Source organism: Carcharhinus amblyrhynchos, chromosome 6, assembly GCF_965287045.1.
Source record: "Carcharhinus amblyrhynchos chromosome 6, sCarAmb.v2.hapA, whole genome shotgun sequence".
NCBI lineage: Eukaryota > Metazoa > Chordata > Chondrichthyes > Carcharhiniformes > Carcharhinidae > Carcharhinus > Carcharhinus amblyrhynchos.
The window spans coordinates 112,199,169-112,214,006 of record NC_137329.1 but is presented as its reverse complement, the minus strand read 5'-3'; the positions used below and the strand labels follow the sequence as shown (position 1 = coordinate 112,214,006).

General features: G+C 43.4%; 1 protein-coding gene across 1 annotated transcript in view; it reads right to left on the bottom strand.

Moving 5' to 3' along the window:
• The window catches only part of ptprr (protein tyrosine phosphatase receptor type R), a 203,565-nt gene that overhangs the window by 131,019 nt on the left and 57,708 nt on the right, over window positions 1-14,838 (bottom strand). The window contains exons 4-5 of the mRNA XM_080191203.1: window positions 13,338-13,493; window positions 1,238-1,348 (exon numbers count right to left, since the gene is read on the bottom strand). Of these exons, the coding sequence (XP_080047329.1) occupies window positions 1,238-1,348; window positions 13,338-13,493 (267 nt within the window). The remainder of the gene's footprint in view (window positions 1-1,237; window positions 1,349-13,337; window positions 13,494-14,838) is intronic.

Genomic DNA, 14,838 nt, shown 5'->3' with positions numbered 1-14,838 from the left:
ATTACCTTACCCACTGAGAAGGTGAATCTTGAAACCATGACATTTACATAACCATGACAACGGGGACGCAGTAGAAAGGGTCGAGAGCTTCAAATTTTTAGGTGTCCAGATCACCAACAACCTAATCCCCCCATGCCGACACTACAATTAAGAAAGCCCATCAACACCTCTACTTTCTCAGAAAACTGAGAATATTTGGCATGTCAGCTACGACTCTCACCAGCTTTTACAGATGCACCATAGAAAGCATTCTTTCTGGCTGCATCACAGCTTGGTATAGTTCCTGCTCTGCCCAAGACCACAAGGAACTACAAAAGGTCGGGAATGTAGCCCGATCCATCATGCAAACCAGCCTCCCATCCATTGACTCTGTCTACACTTCCTGCTCTCTTGGCAAAGTAGCCAGCATAATTAAGGACCCACGCACCTCGCACACTGTCTCTTACACCTTCTTCCTTCAGGAAAAAGATACAAAAGTCTGAGGTCACGTATCAACCGACACAAGGACAGCTTCTTTCCTATTGCTGTCAGGCTTTTGAATGGACTTACCTTGCATTAAGTTGATCTTTTTCTACACCCTAGCTATGAATGTAACACTACGTTCTGCACTCTCTCCTTTCTTTCTCAATGAATGGTATGTTTTGTTTGTATAGCGCACAAGAAACAATACTTTTCACTATGTTAATACATGTGACAATAATAAATCAAATCAAATCAAATCATTAAAATATTTGAAATCTAATGGTTTGGCCATCCATTATACACAGCACCCAATGTTTCATTCCATTGAATGCAATGGAACTGATACCATTTTGTGCCAAGGGTCGAGATGATTTTCCACCTCAAAGTCTTTAGGGGGAGTTTTCCCATCCACCTACCACAGGAATTGTAGTGAGCAGGGGAGATGTGGACCTTACAAAGCTCCATTGACCTTGAATGGGATATTCCAGTTTTGGAACAAGCGCAGTTGGAAAATCCTGCCCTTTAAGTGTCGTTCAACTTGACATTCTTATTCATAGTTTTGGTAGAAGGAAGTTTTGAGCATTTCTAAAGAAGTATCTGGAACAAGACAGGCAGAAAATTCTCTCAAAACTGCAGTGTCACAAATGAAGCTAATGTAACTATATAAATATAATTTACACGGTGAGTAATTACAAGCTCCAAAGATGAGAGTTATCAGATACAACGCTCCAGCTCAGTTAATTGCAAAATACACAATTAAAGAAAGGAATCTTACCATTAAACATGTAATGACAATAACAAAGGCAGTGAGGAACATAACAACAGCATAGACACCTTCTTTGTCCCAGATTCCATCCCTCCCATGTTCTCCATGTATAACTTTTTTCTGAAAAAAAAAGATCGACATTAGTCCAGGCTGCTAAATATCCTTGCATTTCTGCCTTGCATTTTATTTCGCAATAACAAACCTGTAATGTACCCACCTGTCACAGTTAGGAAAATCAAACCACAAAAAACAATTCAGACAGATGCACCTGTCAAAAATATTACACTTATCCGGTTTTGAAAGATAATTCTCCCACTTATCTGCAGAAACAATTTAAAATCAAGTCAAGCTAGAGACACAAGTCAGCTTACAGGAACACTTCTCATCACATACACACAAAATAATTTGTTTAAAGGGACCGCAATGTCTTTCTAGTGTCAAGAGTTCTCTACACTAAAAATCCAATTCTTGCAATTGATTTCCTGGTCAAGACTTCTTTCTGTTGCAGCTGGGCGTCTAGTTTTTGTCCAGCTATTTAAATATGGTCTTTACTTCCACAGATACCAAGTACCCTCCAACATCTCACCCAAGTTGCCATTTTCAAATGTATATCTTGACAAGTAAGCAACGGCAAATTATTTTAACAACAGGACAGCATGCTCCTTTATACTTTTTCCTGGGATGTGGGCCTCGCTGGTATTTATTGCCCATCCTGAATCACTCTCGAGAAGGTGGTGGTTAACTTTCTTAAACTGCTTCAGTGCATTTGGTGTAGGTAAATCCACAGCTCTGTTAGATAGGGAGCCTTTGGTTTTTAACCCAGTTATGGTGAGAAAACAGTGATATGGTTCCAATTCTGGGCTCGTGTGGCTTAAGGGGGAACTTGTAGGTGGTGGTGTTCCCAACCACCTGCTGCACCTGTCCTTCTCGGTGGTAAAGATTGCAGGTTTAGAAGTTGCTGTCAAAGGAACCTTGGAGGGTTGTTGCTGAGTGTTAAAATTTAAAGTTAATTTATTAGTCACAAATAGGCTTACATTATAATGAAGTTACTGTGAAAATCCCCTAGTTGCCACACTCTGGCGTCTGTTCAGGTACACTGAGGGAGAATTTAGCATGGCCAATGCACCTAACCAGCATGTTGTTTGGACTGTGGGAGGAAACCTGAGCACTCGGAGGAAACCCATGCAGACATGGGGAGAATGTGCAAACTCCGCACTGACAGTGACAGAAACTGGAATTGAACCCAGGTTCTTGGCGCTGTGAGACAGCAGTGCTAACCACTGTGCCACCATGCTGCCCTGTTTTGTAGATGGTACACACTGCAGCTATGGTGATGGTGGGTGAATGCTTAAGATGGTGGATAGCTTGCCAATCGATGGCATCAAGCTTCTTCAGCATTGGAGTTACTTGCTTCAAGGCAAATGGAGATTATTTCATCACACATCTAAATTGTACTTTGTGGAACAGCTTTCGGGAGTTAGGAAGTGGGTTACTCAACATAGAATACCAGCCAATTGACTTGCACTTGTTGCCATTGTATTGTCTGGTAGGCAATGTTGTCCCTGGCCAATGGTGACCCACAGAGTATTGATGGTGGGGGATTTATTGATTGTGAAACTATTGGCTGTCAACATGACTTTTGTAATTATAAACATATTATTAGCATTTGATTATTAATACAGGCTTTTAAAGTGATATGAGAATAAACTTATTTTGTACTTTTCAGGCCATATAATAAAGAAATAACATGAATGTTAACCTCGATGAGGAAAACTGAATAGGCCCTTGTCTTAAGGACCTCAGCTCCAAATAACAGACAGCCATCTTGACCAATTATTGCTCGACACTCAAATCTAACTCAAAATATGAGAAGTATTTGGAAAAGAAAATTTGTCATCAAGCTGAGACAATGTGTGTAATTAGCTAAAAACCAATGGGCTAATTCATTTATGACAAATTATAGACCAACTGACCATTTTCCAACTCAGCTTTCATTTTGTGAGGTGTAAAAAAGGGGGTCTTGAGAAGCTATTTTGAGTAAGGACAGGCAGAAGTAGAGAGGCAGGGGCTCAGGCAGAGAAGAAGAGGGAAGAGAGTGACGCACTGAAAGCTGTTTACAATGTTGTCATGTCACAGCTTGGGTCTGGGGAGGGTGGCGAGAAGTCTGTCAAAGTTAAGCTTTCTGTTCTCACCTGCTGCTGCTTGCTGTTAATTGATACTTTGGGAGGAATTTTCCATCCTGCCTGCCACGGAAGCGTAATGGGCAGTGAGGGGGGGAGGGGGGGGGGCGTGGTGGTGTAGCATGCAAAGATCCTTTGACCTTGGGAGGGATTCCGTGGGTTTGGGGCAAGCATGGTCAGAAAATCCCACCCTTTGTTTTTTTAATCTTTCTCACTTGTTGCCTTTTTGATGGTTAATAAACATCATGAATTCATCATTTAAAGTGTTCTTTCATCTTCCATATGGTTAAGTCTCTAGAACGTTACGTGATTTATGATGGGGAGGGGGGTGGTATTGCAAACAAATGAACCTCATAAATCTTCGTTCGCATAACTAAAAACAACTTCTACCTTGAATGTTGCCAAAAGGAAACTCAAACATCAACTCACATCTGGTTAGCGGAATATTCAATCTCCCATATATATAGTGAATGACAGACTTTGGACTACCTTGAGCACTTCCCAAGCCTTGGCAGTCACCTCTCTCAGAAGGCTGCCTTTGATGAGGTGGTCCAACACTGGATCAGCTAAACGGCTCCATCTTTTACAAACAATATTAATGAGTGTTCAGCAACACAGACATAGTCCTGGTGTACAGAGTAGCTGTCATCACCGCATTCCTGTACTACAGCAGGACCTGGACTGTGTATCAGTGACACATAAGAGCGTGAAAGAAATTCCACAAGACTTCCCATCGCATCCTCCGGATTCAATGGAAGGACAGTCAAACAATGATTAGTTTCCTTCTTGGAGCCAGCTTCAAAAACATTCAGGCAAATTTCGTGCAGAAACAACTTTGGGGGAGTGGACAATGTGTCCGGATGACTGAAAAGCATCTCTCCTACCAGTTTTCTAAACTCTTCAGTGGCTAACGTTCTGGGGAAAGGCAAAGAAAACACTTCAACGACACTCTAAGCTTTCCTTGGAGTGCAGCGATATTAATGGCTGTGGGGAACTTGTGACCAAACATTCAAAATGGCAACAACATGTCCATGAAGCAGCGACATGCTTTGAGTCCCAGTGCTTTAACAATTAGGTAGAGCGGTGGCAGAGAAGGAACAAATCCTGCATTACGGATCCCGCTGCCTTGTGGGCCATCCTGCCCCATGTGCCCAAAAATCTGTGGGTCAAGAATCAGCCACTTTAGAAAAATAAGGATGCAGAGTGGAAACTCGTGACCCTGAATAGACATCATCCTCAAATTGAAGGACAGCCAGAAATGATGAATGAGCTCTATCCTTTTCAATGTTATTTCCATCTAGAAAACCAGCAGCAGCCAAGCACAAAATTACCAAGCTTTATAATGATGTGATTAATTTTCAGTGTGCTTTGTTTCCCTGTAGCATGTGGTAGAAAAACACTGATACCACAATAGCAAGCTAATTTTGTTGTATTAAAGGTGTATTAACACTCTAAATGTATTAGAGTTGTATACAATTCTTAAAAGTCTGCTTTGGTTGCTGTGCGCACATATGTTTGGATAGCATGTCTGCTTTAATTGGACATATTATCTGTGGGTTCAATATTATTTCTTTAATCTCATGAGTAAATTTAAAGTTTGCAAAAAGGCAAGTTTAATAATTTGCCGGGTGTTAGAGTTGGAAAGGTGGTAGGACTGGAGGGTCTCAATGACATTATTGTTACTAGAGAGGCGGTGCTCGACAGACTGGAGGGACTGATTGTGGACAAGTCCCCAGGACCGGATGGAATGCATCCAAGGGTTCTGAAAGAAATGGCGGAGGTGATAGTGGATGCCTTGGTGGTTATTTTCCAAACGTAGCTGGATTCCGGGGAAGTGCCGGAAGATTGGAAAACGGCTAATGTTACGCCGTTGTTTAAGAAGGGTGCCAGGCAAAAGGCAGGGAATTATAGGCCAGTTAGTTTAACGTCTGTTGTAGGTAAAATGTTAGAATCCGTCATCAAGGAGGAAATAGCGAGGCATCTTGAGGGGAATTGCTTGATAGAGCAGACGCAGCACGGTTTCGTTAAGGGGAAGTCGTGTCTGACAAATTTACTGGAGTTCTATGAGGATGTGTCTAGAGCGGTGGATAGAGGAGAGCTGGTGGATGTGGTCTTTCTTGATTTTCAGAAGGCGTTTGACAAGGTACCTCACAAGAGGTTATTGCAGAAGGTCAAGGGACATGGAGTTGGGTGTAGGGTGTTAGCGTGGATAGAAGATTGGTTGTCAAATAGGAGGCAGAGAGTGGGGGTCAATGGGTGCTATTCGGATTGGCGGTTGGTGACTAGTGGAGTGCCCCAGGGGTTGGTGCTGGGGCCTCAGCTATTTACCATTTATATAGATGATCTGGAGGAGGGAACCGAGTGTATGGTGCAAATTGTGCGGAGGGTGTGGAGAGTCCACAGAAGGATCTAGATAGGCTGGGCGAATGGGCCAGGAACTGGCAAATGGAATTTAATGTTGGCAAGTGCGAGGTGGTCCACTTTGGTAGGAATAATGGTAGGAAGGACTATTACTTACGGGGCGAAAAACTGCAGCAGGTGACGGTGCAGAGGGACCTCGGGGTCCTTGTGCATGAGTCGCAAAAACCCAGCCTGCAGGTGCAGCAGGTGGTCAGGAAGGCTAATGGGATGCTGGCCTTCATAGCGAGGGGGATTGAATATAAAAGTAGGGAGGTCTTGCTGCAGCTGTATAGGGCATTGGTGAGGCCGCAGCTGGAGTACTGTGTGTAGTTTTGGGCGCCGTACTTACGCAAGGATATTTTGGCCTTGGAGGGAGTGCAGAGGAGGTTTACTAGGCTGATGCCGGAGTTGAAGGGGTTGAGCTATGAGGAGAGGCTGAATAAACTAGGCTTGTACTCGTTAGAGTTTAGAAGAATGAGGGGAGATCTCATTGAGACATATAAGATGATGAATGGGATGGATAGGATAGAGGTGGAGAGACTCTTCCCGCTCAGAAAGGACAGTAGGACTAGGGGGCACAGCCTCAAGATAAAGGGGGGGCGGTTTAGAACGGAGTTGAGGAAGAACTTCTTCACTCAAAGGGTGGTGAATCTCTGGAATTCTCTGCCCGTTGAAGTGGTGGAGACTACCTCGCTAAATATTTTTAAGACGTGGGTTGATGGGTTTTTGATAAGCGAGGGGATTAAGGGTTATGGGGAGAGGGCAGGAATGTGGAACTGAGCCACGACAGATCAGCCATGATCTTATCGAATGGCAGGGCAGGCTCGAAGGGCTAGATTGCCTATTCCTGCTCCTATTTCTTATGTTCTTATGTTCTTATGTAAACCAAGAATTAAATGTGCTGGAAAGATAACCAGGATACACCATAGCATTGGAATACACGGAATCTATCACAAGGCAGGATTTTCCAGCCTCCCTGCAGCATGTTTTCTGGTGGCAGAAGCAGCTCGCCATTGGCTGCCAGTGGGATCTTCCACTGCTGCCAATGTCTACGGCATTTTGCAAATCTCAAATGTCTTGCCATCGGGGAATCCACCACATGGCGTCACTATCGATGGGACAGTTTCTTCACAAAATACAGGTGGAAGCTACACTCGATCAGGGGTTATGTCCTTGCATCCCACTTATTTGCCATAATTCTGTGTCATGGGCTGACAAAAAAAAATTTGCATAAAGATGTCTGGAAGCACACACCAGCTGGAGTTTAATACCTTCTCCACTGGCGAGTTTGGTGGTGGGGACACATTTAATCAATTGGGAAGGTGGTGGGTGGGGACCATCTTCCTGCCTCCAACCTGATAAAGTCCATTGCAAAAAGGCCATGGATAGGCTTTTTTGCTCTCTCCACCACTGACACACTGTGGCAGTACAGTGTACCCATCCACAAGATGCACTGCAACAACTCACCAAGACATCTTGTGTTAGAATATAATCGGTGAATACATTGGATCTGTATAGTGCGACCAATGGTAACAAGCCGTAAGGGTCAGCTGACCCAATAAACTATGTAACCAATGAAAAAATGATGTGAGCAGCTGACCAGCTGACTCAGTATAAATAAGAACTTGTTGGGAATTGTTAAATTGCATGGAATGGCCCAAGGTGAGGCCTCAATTGTTGGAGTAATGAAGTTGCTTTATTAAACCTTTTTCTTTGATTTATCCGTTGGAGTGAGTTTTGTTTCATTTCATTTCCTCTACCACCAGAAAACATGCTGCAGGGAGGCTGGAAAATCCTGCCTTGTGATAGATTCTGTGTATTCCAATGCTATGGCGTATCCTGGTTATCTTTCCAGCACATTTAATTCTTGGTTTAAACTTGCCTTTTTGCAAACTTTAAATTTACTCATGAGATTAAAGAAATAATATTGAACCCACAGATAATATGTCCAATTAAAGCAGACATGCTATCCAAACATATGTGCACACAGCAACCAAAGCAGACTTTTAAGAATTGTATGCAACTCTAATACATTTAGAGTGTTAATACACCTTTAATGCAACAAAATTAGCTTGCTATTGTGGTATCAGTGTTTTTTTATCACTTGCTACAGGGAAACAAAGCACACTGAAAATTAATCACATCATTATAAAGCTTGGTAATTTTGTGCTTGGCTGCTGCTGGTTTTTTAGATGGAAATAACATTGAAAAGGATAGAGCTCATTCATCATTTCTGGCTGTCCTTCAATTTGAGGATGATGTCCATTCAGGGTCACGAGCTTCCACTCTGCGTCCTCATTTCCCTAAAGTGGCTTATTCTTGACCCACAGATTTTTGGGTACATGGGGCAGGATGGCCCACAAGGCAGCGGGATCCATAATGCAGGATTTGTTGGATGAACATCTTGGACAGCATCTTCCAAACCAGCGACTTCTACTACCAAGAGGAAGAAGAACAGCAGATGCATCAGAAACCACCACCAATAGGTTCCCCTCTAAGCCACATACCAGCCTTTCCTTCACTGTTGCTGGGTCAAAATCTTGGAACTCCCTTCCTACCACCACTTTGGGTGCACTGACATCGGATGCAGTTCACTGCCACCTCCTAGGGGCAATTACAGACAGACAAAAAAAAAGCTGGCTTTTCCAGCAATGCTAATGTTCCCTGAAAGAATAAAAAAAAGTCCTTGAATTTTCTGTTTTTGTTTTAACATTCATTTCACTCCTTCCAGAATCCAATTTCCTTTCCAGGGTTCAATCACCTGCGGTTTGTGGGAAACATAGATACACCTCACAGTTACAGCAACACCTCCTGGGTATCATATTTATGTGGGAGTGCAATGCTTTTCCTCACTTCCTCAAGGTCATTAAGAAATGGACAATACACACTGGTCCTACTCCTATCTCATGAACAAATAAATATAAGAAACCCCCTTCACCCACCATCATGCTCCATTCTGAAAGAGTCCCAAGCTTGCAGGAGATCTCACACACACAGCCACAATAAACCAAGATCTGTCAACTCAGCCAGCCAGAATTCCTTTGTCATTATTTATCACCAGTTGCTCAGCTCTCACAAGAATTATTTTCTTTGCACACGCAGCAGCTATTGACATCTACTGGCAAACCTCACTCCTGTCATGCCATAATTTTATTCAATATTTTCTGCATCAATATTTAACGTTGAAACTCTAGTGGCTGCTGCTGTTCCAACTGCTCCAATCGTTTCTAGATTTTCTTGGTACATCCACTGTTTAGTTCTTCAATCACAGTCGGCTGGCTGCTTCATTACTTTATTAGTTGGCACACCCACTGCTGTATAAAGTAATTACATTATTGCAATGCTCCAATTCTGTTGGGTTTTCCATGACGGATGAGTTGATTTGGCTGGTGCCATGTTGATTGATTGATAGCTGCCACTCTGTCAATGTGTTGCATACTGATCTCTGATTCTCCTGATCCAATGACCTTTGCTGTCCTGCTAATTTATTAAAGTACTGATGCCCTCTGCTCAGTTAAGTTTATTTCTTTGATGCTGTGCCTCCATTAGTTTATTTGTCGCTGTGCCCAGTAATGTGCGAATTTAACAATCCGTTGGCATCTACTCCCGAATTTAGTTTGTTGGAAGTCTGCTGTTCCATTAATTTCTTCATTGACTGGCACCCTCTAACATGTCACACTAATAACTTACTGGTGCCTTCTGCTTTATTAATAAGTTATTAAGTTGTACCTGCTGCTCCAGTCATTTATTCACTGACTGACACTTCATTAGTTCACAAGATCGTAAGATCAGAAGAAATGGGAGCAGGAATAGGCCGTTCAGCCCATCCACCTTTCAATAATGTCCATAACACCATAAGACATAGGAGCGGTTAGGCCACTCAGCCCATCGAGTCTGCCCTGCTATTCAATCAAGGCTGATATTTTTCTCATCCCCATTCTACTGTCTTCTCCCCATAACTCCTGATCCCCTTACTAATCCTATCTATCTCTTCTTAAAGACACTCAATGATCTGGCCTCCACAGCCTTTTGCAGCAAAGAGTTCCACAGATTTACCACTCTCTGGTCATGGCTGATCTAATTGTACCCTTAGCTCTACTTTCCTGTCTTTCCAACATAATCCTCGACTTGCTTGTCAATCAAAAATCTAACTCATCCTTGAATGCACTCAATCATCCAGGTTCCACTGCTCTTTGGGGAAGAGAATTATAAAGACTGATTACCCTGAGAGAAGAAATTCCTCCTCATAGCTTAGCTGAGCTGCAAAATTCATCAGTATCCTCTCATTGCCGCCCCTGGAGTATGTTATAGGTGGTTCATATTGGCTTCTATGGACTCAGTTTTCTTTTCGAATTGCACAATGTTTAAACAAAAGTGACATTTATTCTGGGCCTCAGGCCTCACTTACATCAGATCCATGAGTGCAGATACATGCATCAAGCAGCTTGGATGTTCAAAAGAGATTGGAAGAGTGGGGTGTGAGGCGATTAGGGAAAGGAGGGAACAGCAATCAGGAGAGAGAGGGAGGCAATTAAGAGCTGGGGCAAGTTATTGTTGGTAATGGCCTGTGGTTTTAACGTGCAGTTGGAAGGATCACTTCCATTCCTCCCAGTTTCTTAAAAAACCTTATCCTTCCAGGTGGCAGCCTACAATTGATCCCTTACAGATCACTGGTTCGACAACATCTAGACCTGGTTTTCCTGAATGTAGCCAGCTGATCAAGGATGCATTCAGGGCTGGGACTGAAAATTGTAATTAAATGTATTCCTGGATGTTTCATCACATGACTTTCGCCCACACTTGTGACATACTCCCCTCCCATACCAATTAGGGAGACAAAAGATTCAATGATGGCAAGTGGTATTGTCACTGGACTAGTAATCCAGACACCCAGGGTAATGCTCTGGGGACCTGGGTTCGAATCCCACCATGGCAGATATTGGAATTTGTAATTCAATAAAAATCAGAAATTAAAAGTATAATAATGGCCATAAAATCATTGTCAATTGTTGTAAAAACCTATCTCATTCACTAACGCCCTTTTGGGAAGGAAATCTGCCATCCTCACCTGGTCTGGCCCACATCTCACTCCAGATCTGCAGCAACATGGCTGACTCTTAACTACCTTCTGGAATGTCCTCACAAGAACATAAGAACATAAGAAATAGGAGCAGGAGTAGGCCATCTGGCCCTTCGAGCCTGCCCCGCCATTCAATAAGATCATGGCTGATCTGTCGTGGCTCAGTTCCACTTTCCCGCCCTCTCCCCATAACCCTTAATCCCCTCTCTTATCAAAAACCCATCAACCCGCTTCTTAAAAATATTTAGCGAGGCAGCCTCCACCACTTCAACGGGCAGAGAATTCCAGAGATTCACCACCCTTTGAGTGAAGAAGTTCCTCCTCAACTCCGTTCTGAACCGCCCCCCCTTTATCTTGAGGCTGTGCCCCCTAGTCCTACTGTCTTTTTTGAGCGGGAAGAGTCTTTCCACCTCTATCCTATCCATCCCATTCATCATCTTATACGTCTCAATGAGATCTCCCCTCATTCTTCTAAACTCTAACGAGTACAAGCCTAGTTTATTCAGCCTCTCCTCATAGCTCAACCCCCTCAACTCCGGTATCAGCCTAGTAAACCTCCTCTGCACTCCCTCCAGGGCCAAAATATCCTTGCGCAGGTGCGGCGCCCAAAACTGCACACAGTACTCCAGCTGCGGCCTCACCAATGCCCTATACAGCTGCAGCAAGACCTCCCTACTTTTATATTCAATCCCCCTCGCTATGAAGGCCAGCATCCCATTCGCCTTCCTGACAAGCCACTAGGTTCAAAGGCAATTTGGGATTGAAGACTCCAGGCCCATCTTAGAGGATAGGCAACCCTACCAGGGCAGCCTAACTTTCCAAAAAAGTCACATTAGGGCATAAGCTCATTGTGGGGACATGGTAAAGAAAGCTTCACTCTGCATATGGCTCTATGATGTCCTATTTGGCAGTGCTGAGTGCAGGTAGCAGTTACTAAATGTGTGTAAATGATCCAGCCCTCCAATACGCAGCAAAGACATCTGTCATTGTGTGCACTACCAGACAAAAGATCAAGAGTCCCTCTTCTCCTATTCATAGCCTTTCATCCTTGAAAACAAAAACAAATACAACTATGAAAATCATAAAAATAAGGAATAAATATTTTCTATTCTTAGAATTTGCTCCACATTGAGCTCTGTGAGAGCCTTAGTCACATGCCGTTGTAAAATCATTGTTCTATCCAGATATGGGATCATCAATTAATTACAGAATACCTCAGTGCAGAAGAGGCCCTTCAGCCCATCAAGTCTGCACCGACGTATTAAAGGCCCTGACCTGCCCACCTAATCCCACATACCAGCACTTGGTCCATAGCCTTGAATGTTATGGCGTGCCAAGTACTCATCCAGGTACTTTTTAAAGCCTCCACCACCCCCTCCCAGGCAACACATTCCAGAACGCCACCACCCACTGGGTAAAAGAGTTTTTCCTCAAATTCCCCCTAAACCTCCCACCCCTCACTTTTAACTTGTGTCCTCTCGCAACTGACCTTTCAACTAAAGGGAACAGCTGCTTCCTATCCTCCCTGTGCATGGCCCTCATAATCTTGTACACCTAATGTAATTAATATAAAATGTAAAAAAATGTAAAAAAGAAATGCGAACACAAGTAAGAAGGGGATGCTTGTGGCAACCATTCTGGACATTAGAATCTGGCTGGGCCAAGATCCCTTCCTAACAGCACTGTGGGTGTACCTATGCCACGTGGACTGCAGTGTTTCAAGAAGGCAGTTCACCATCACCTTCCCAAGGGGAATTAGGGATGGGCAAAATGGCTAAGCCCACATCCTGTGAAAGAATTATTTAAAAAATCAAACCGAGGGTGCAATTTTCCTGTTCCGCCGCCACAGAAATTATAGTGGGCAAAGGTCTGTGTCCTTGGGCAGGATTTTCTGGTCTTGGGGCAGGCGGGAGGGATAGGGCAGAAAACCCTGCCCCCAAGTCCTACCTCAAGGGCATGCTTAAAGCAATATAGAATAACATTCCCTCTGGTTCAGTGCAGAAATACACAGAGACAAACTGAATGAGGGTAATCATAGATAGAATTATTTGTCATTCAGACATTTTGTTGTCTGTCATCTCTTTCCAATTTATTTCCTTTTAGGGATGTTTTCTGAGGATACATAGTGAGGCTAATCGGACCTGCAGCTCCACCGAAAAGCACCCGGCTCAGCCAACAAAGTCCAAATGGACACCAGTACAGAAACACAAAATTAAACCTAATTAAAGCTGTTCCTCATCCCAGCAAATACAAATAGAGATTGCTTAAAACAACAAATCTGCGTAGAGCTGGAATTCTCCAGCCATTCACAACCTGCCATTGCTGCAAGCAAAGGGGAAGAATTGGGCGTTCATTGCAGCGGGACTGGAGAATCCCAGTGGCACGAACGGCCGGAGAACGTTGGCCTGTGCTTCTCAACTGACACCACGGAAAGTGAACAGTTGCTTACCTCAGTTGTAACCTGTGTGATGCCAAACTCCGACAGGCTTTGGTGCAACATGTTCACATTGAGCGACTGCATCACTTTCTCTGAAGGTATTGGATCCAAAATGCCACTTTTATCGTTCATTGAAGATATATAAAATTCAATGCAGTTTTTCTTGCCCTGAAAGTTATTTTCCAAATAACATAAGAATAATGATGGCAACGAGATCACCGGTTAAATAATTCACTCAACTCTCAGCTCAGCTCTGCTATTTTTATAGAAATAATAATTTTACATCAAGCTTAGCAGTGTAATTTATGAATGCATTTTCTAAGTTTGCATGTATTGAATATTTTATTATGGTTCGTATTCATTTAAGTTTATTTACTAATGCCACAAGTAGGTTGACCTTAAAACTGCAACACTACTGTGAAAATCCTCTAGTCGCCACACTCCATCGGGTACAATAAGGGAGGATTTAGTGTGGTCAATTCATCTAACCAGTACATCTTCTGGATGGCAGGAGGAAACCGGAACACCCGGAGAAAACCCACGCAGAGAACATGCAAACTCTGCACAGACAGTGGCCCCAGACGGAAATTGAACCCGGGTCCCTGACTGTGAGGCAGCAGTGCTAACCACTGTGCCATCATGCCGCCCCTAACATGCAGGACAGCACCTACTGAGTTACACAAAAATCAAAACCAAATTCAATTCTGAGGAAGCAGCTTTATTCTCCAGCTCACTTTTTCATCACATACACTCCATTTGCAAAGTATTTAATCAGAATTTATTGCTGACAGATGATAAAAACCAAGGAGACAGGAGGGAGAACAGAATGGATTATTGCAGTATCTTTCATAAAACTGCTAGCATGAGCGTACATTTTGGGGTTCATTAGATCTTATTTTTTTCATTAGCTCTTCTCCAGGTATCTCCAGTAACTGCCAGCAATATTGAAAATGACTGTGCTGTAAGATGTTAATTTGTCCTTTAACATTATACTAGATGTTTGGGCAAATTAAAAATAAAAGCCCAATTGTACATTAACGAGGAATTGCTTTTCTTCTATGGGGACTGATACATGATCAAGCTTTTGATGAAAAACTTACAAGTTTAAATGTATTTATTAGTGTCACAAGTAAGTTTGCATTAACACTGCAATGAAGTTACTGTGAAAATCCCCTACTCGCCACACTCTGGCGCTTGTTTGGGTGCACTGAGGGAGAATTTAGCATAGCCAATGCACCTAACTAGCATGTCCTACGCACTGTGGGAAGAAACCAGAGCACCCGGAGGAAACCCATGCAGACATGGGGAGAAAGCGCTAGGGACCCGGGTTTGATTCCCGGCTTGGGTCACTGTCTGTGTGGAGTTTGCACTTTCTCCCCGTGACTGCGTGGGTTTCCTCCCACAGTTCAAAGGTGTGTGGGTTAGGTTGATTGGCCATGCTGAATTGTCCCTTAGTATCAGGGGGACCAGCTAGGGTAAATGGGGATTGGGCCTGGGTGAGACTGTAGTCGGT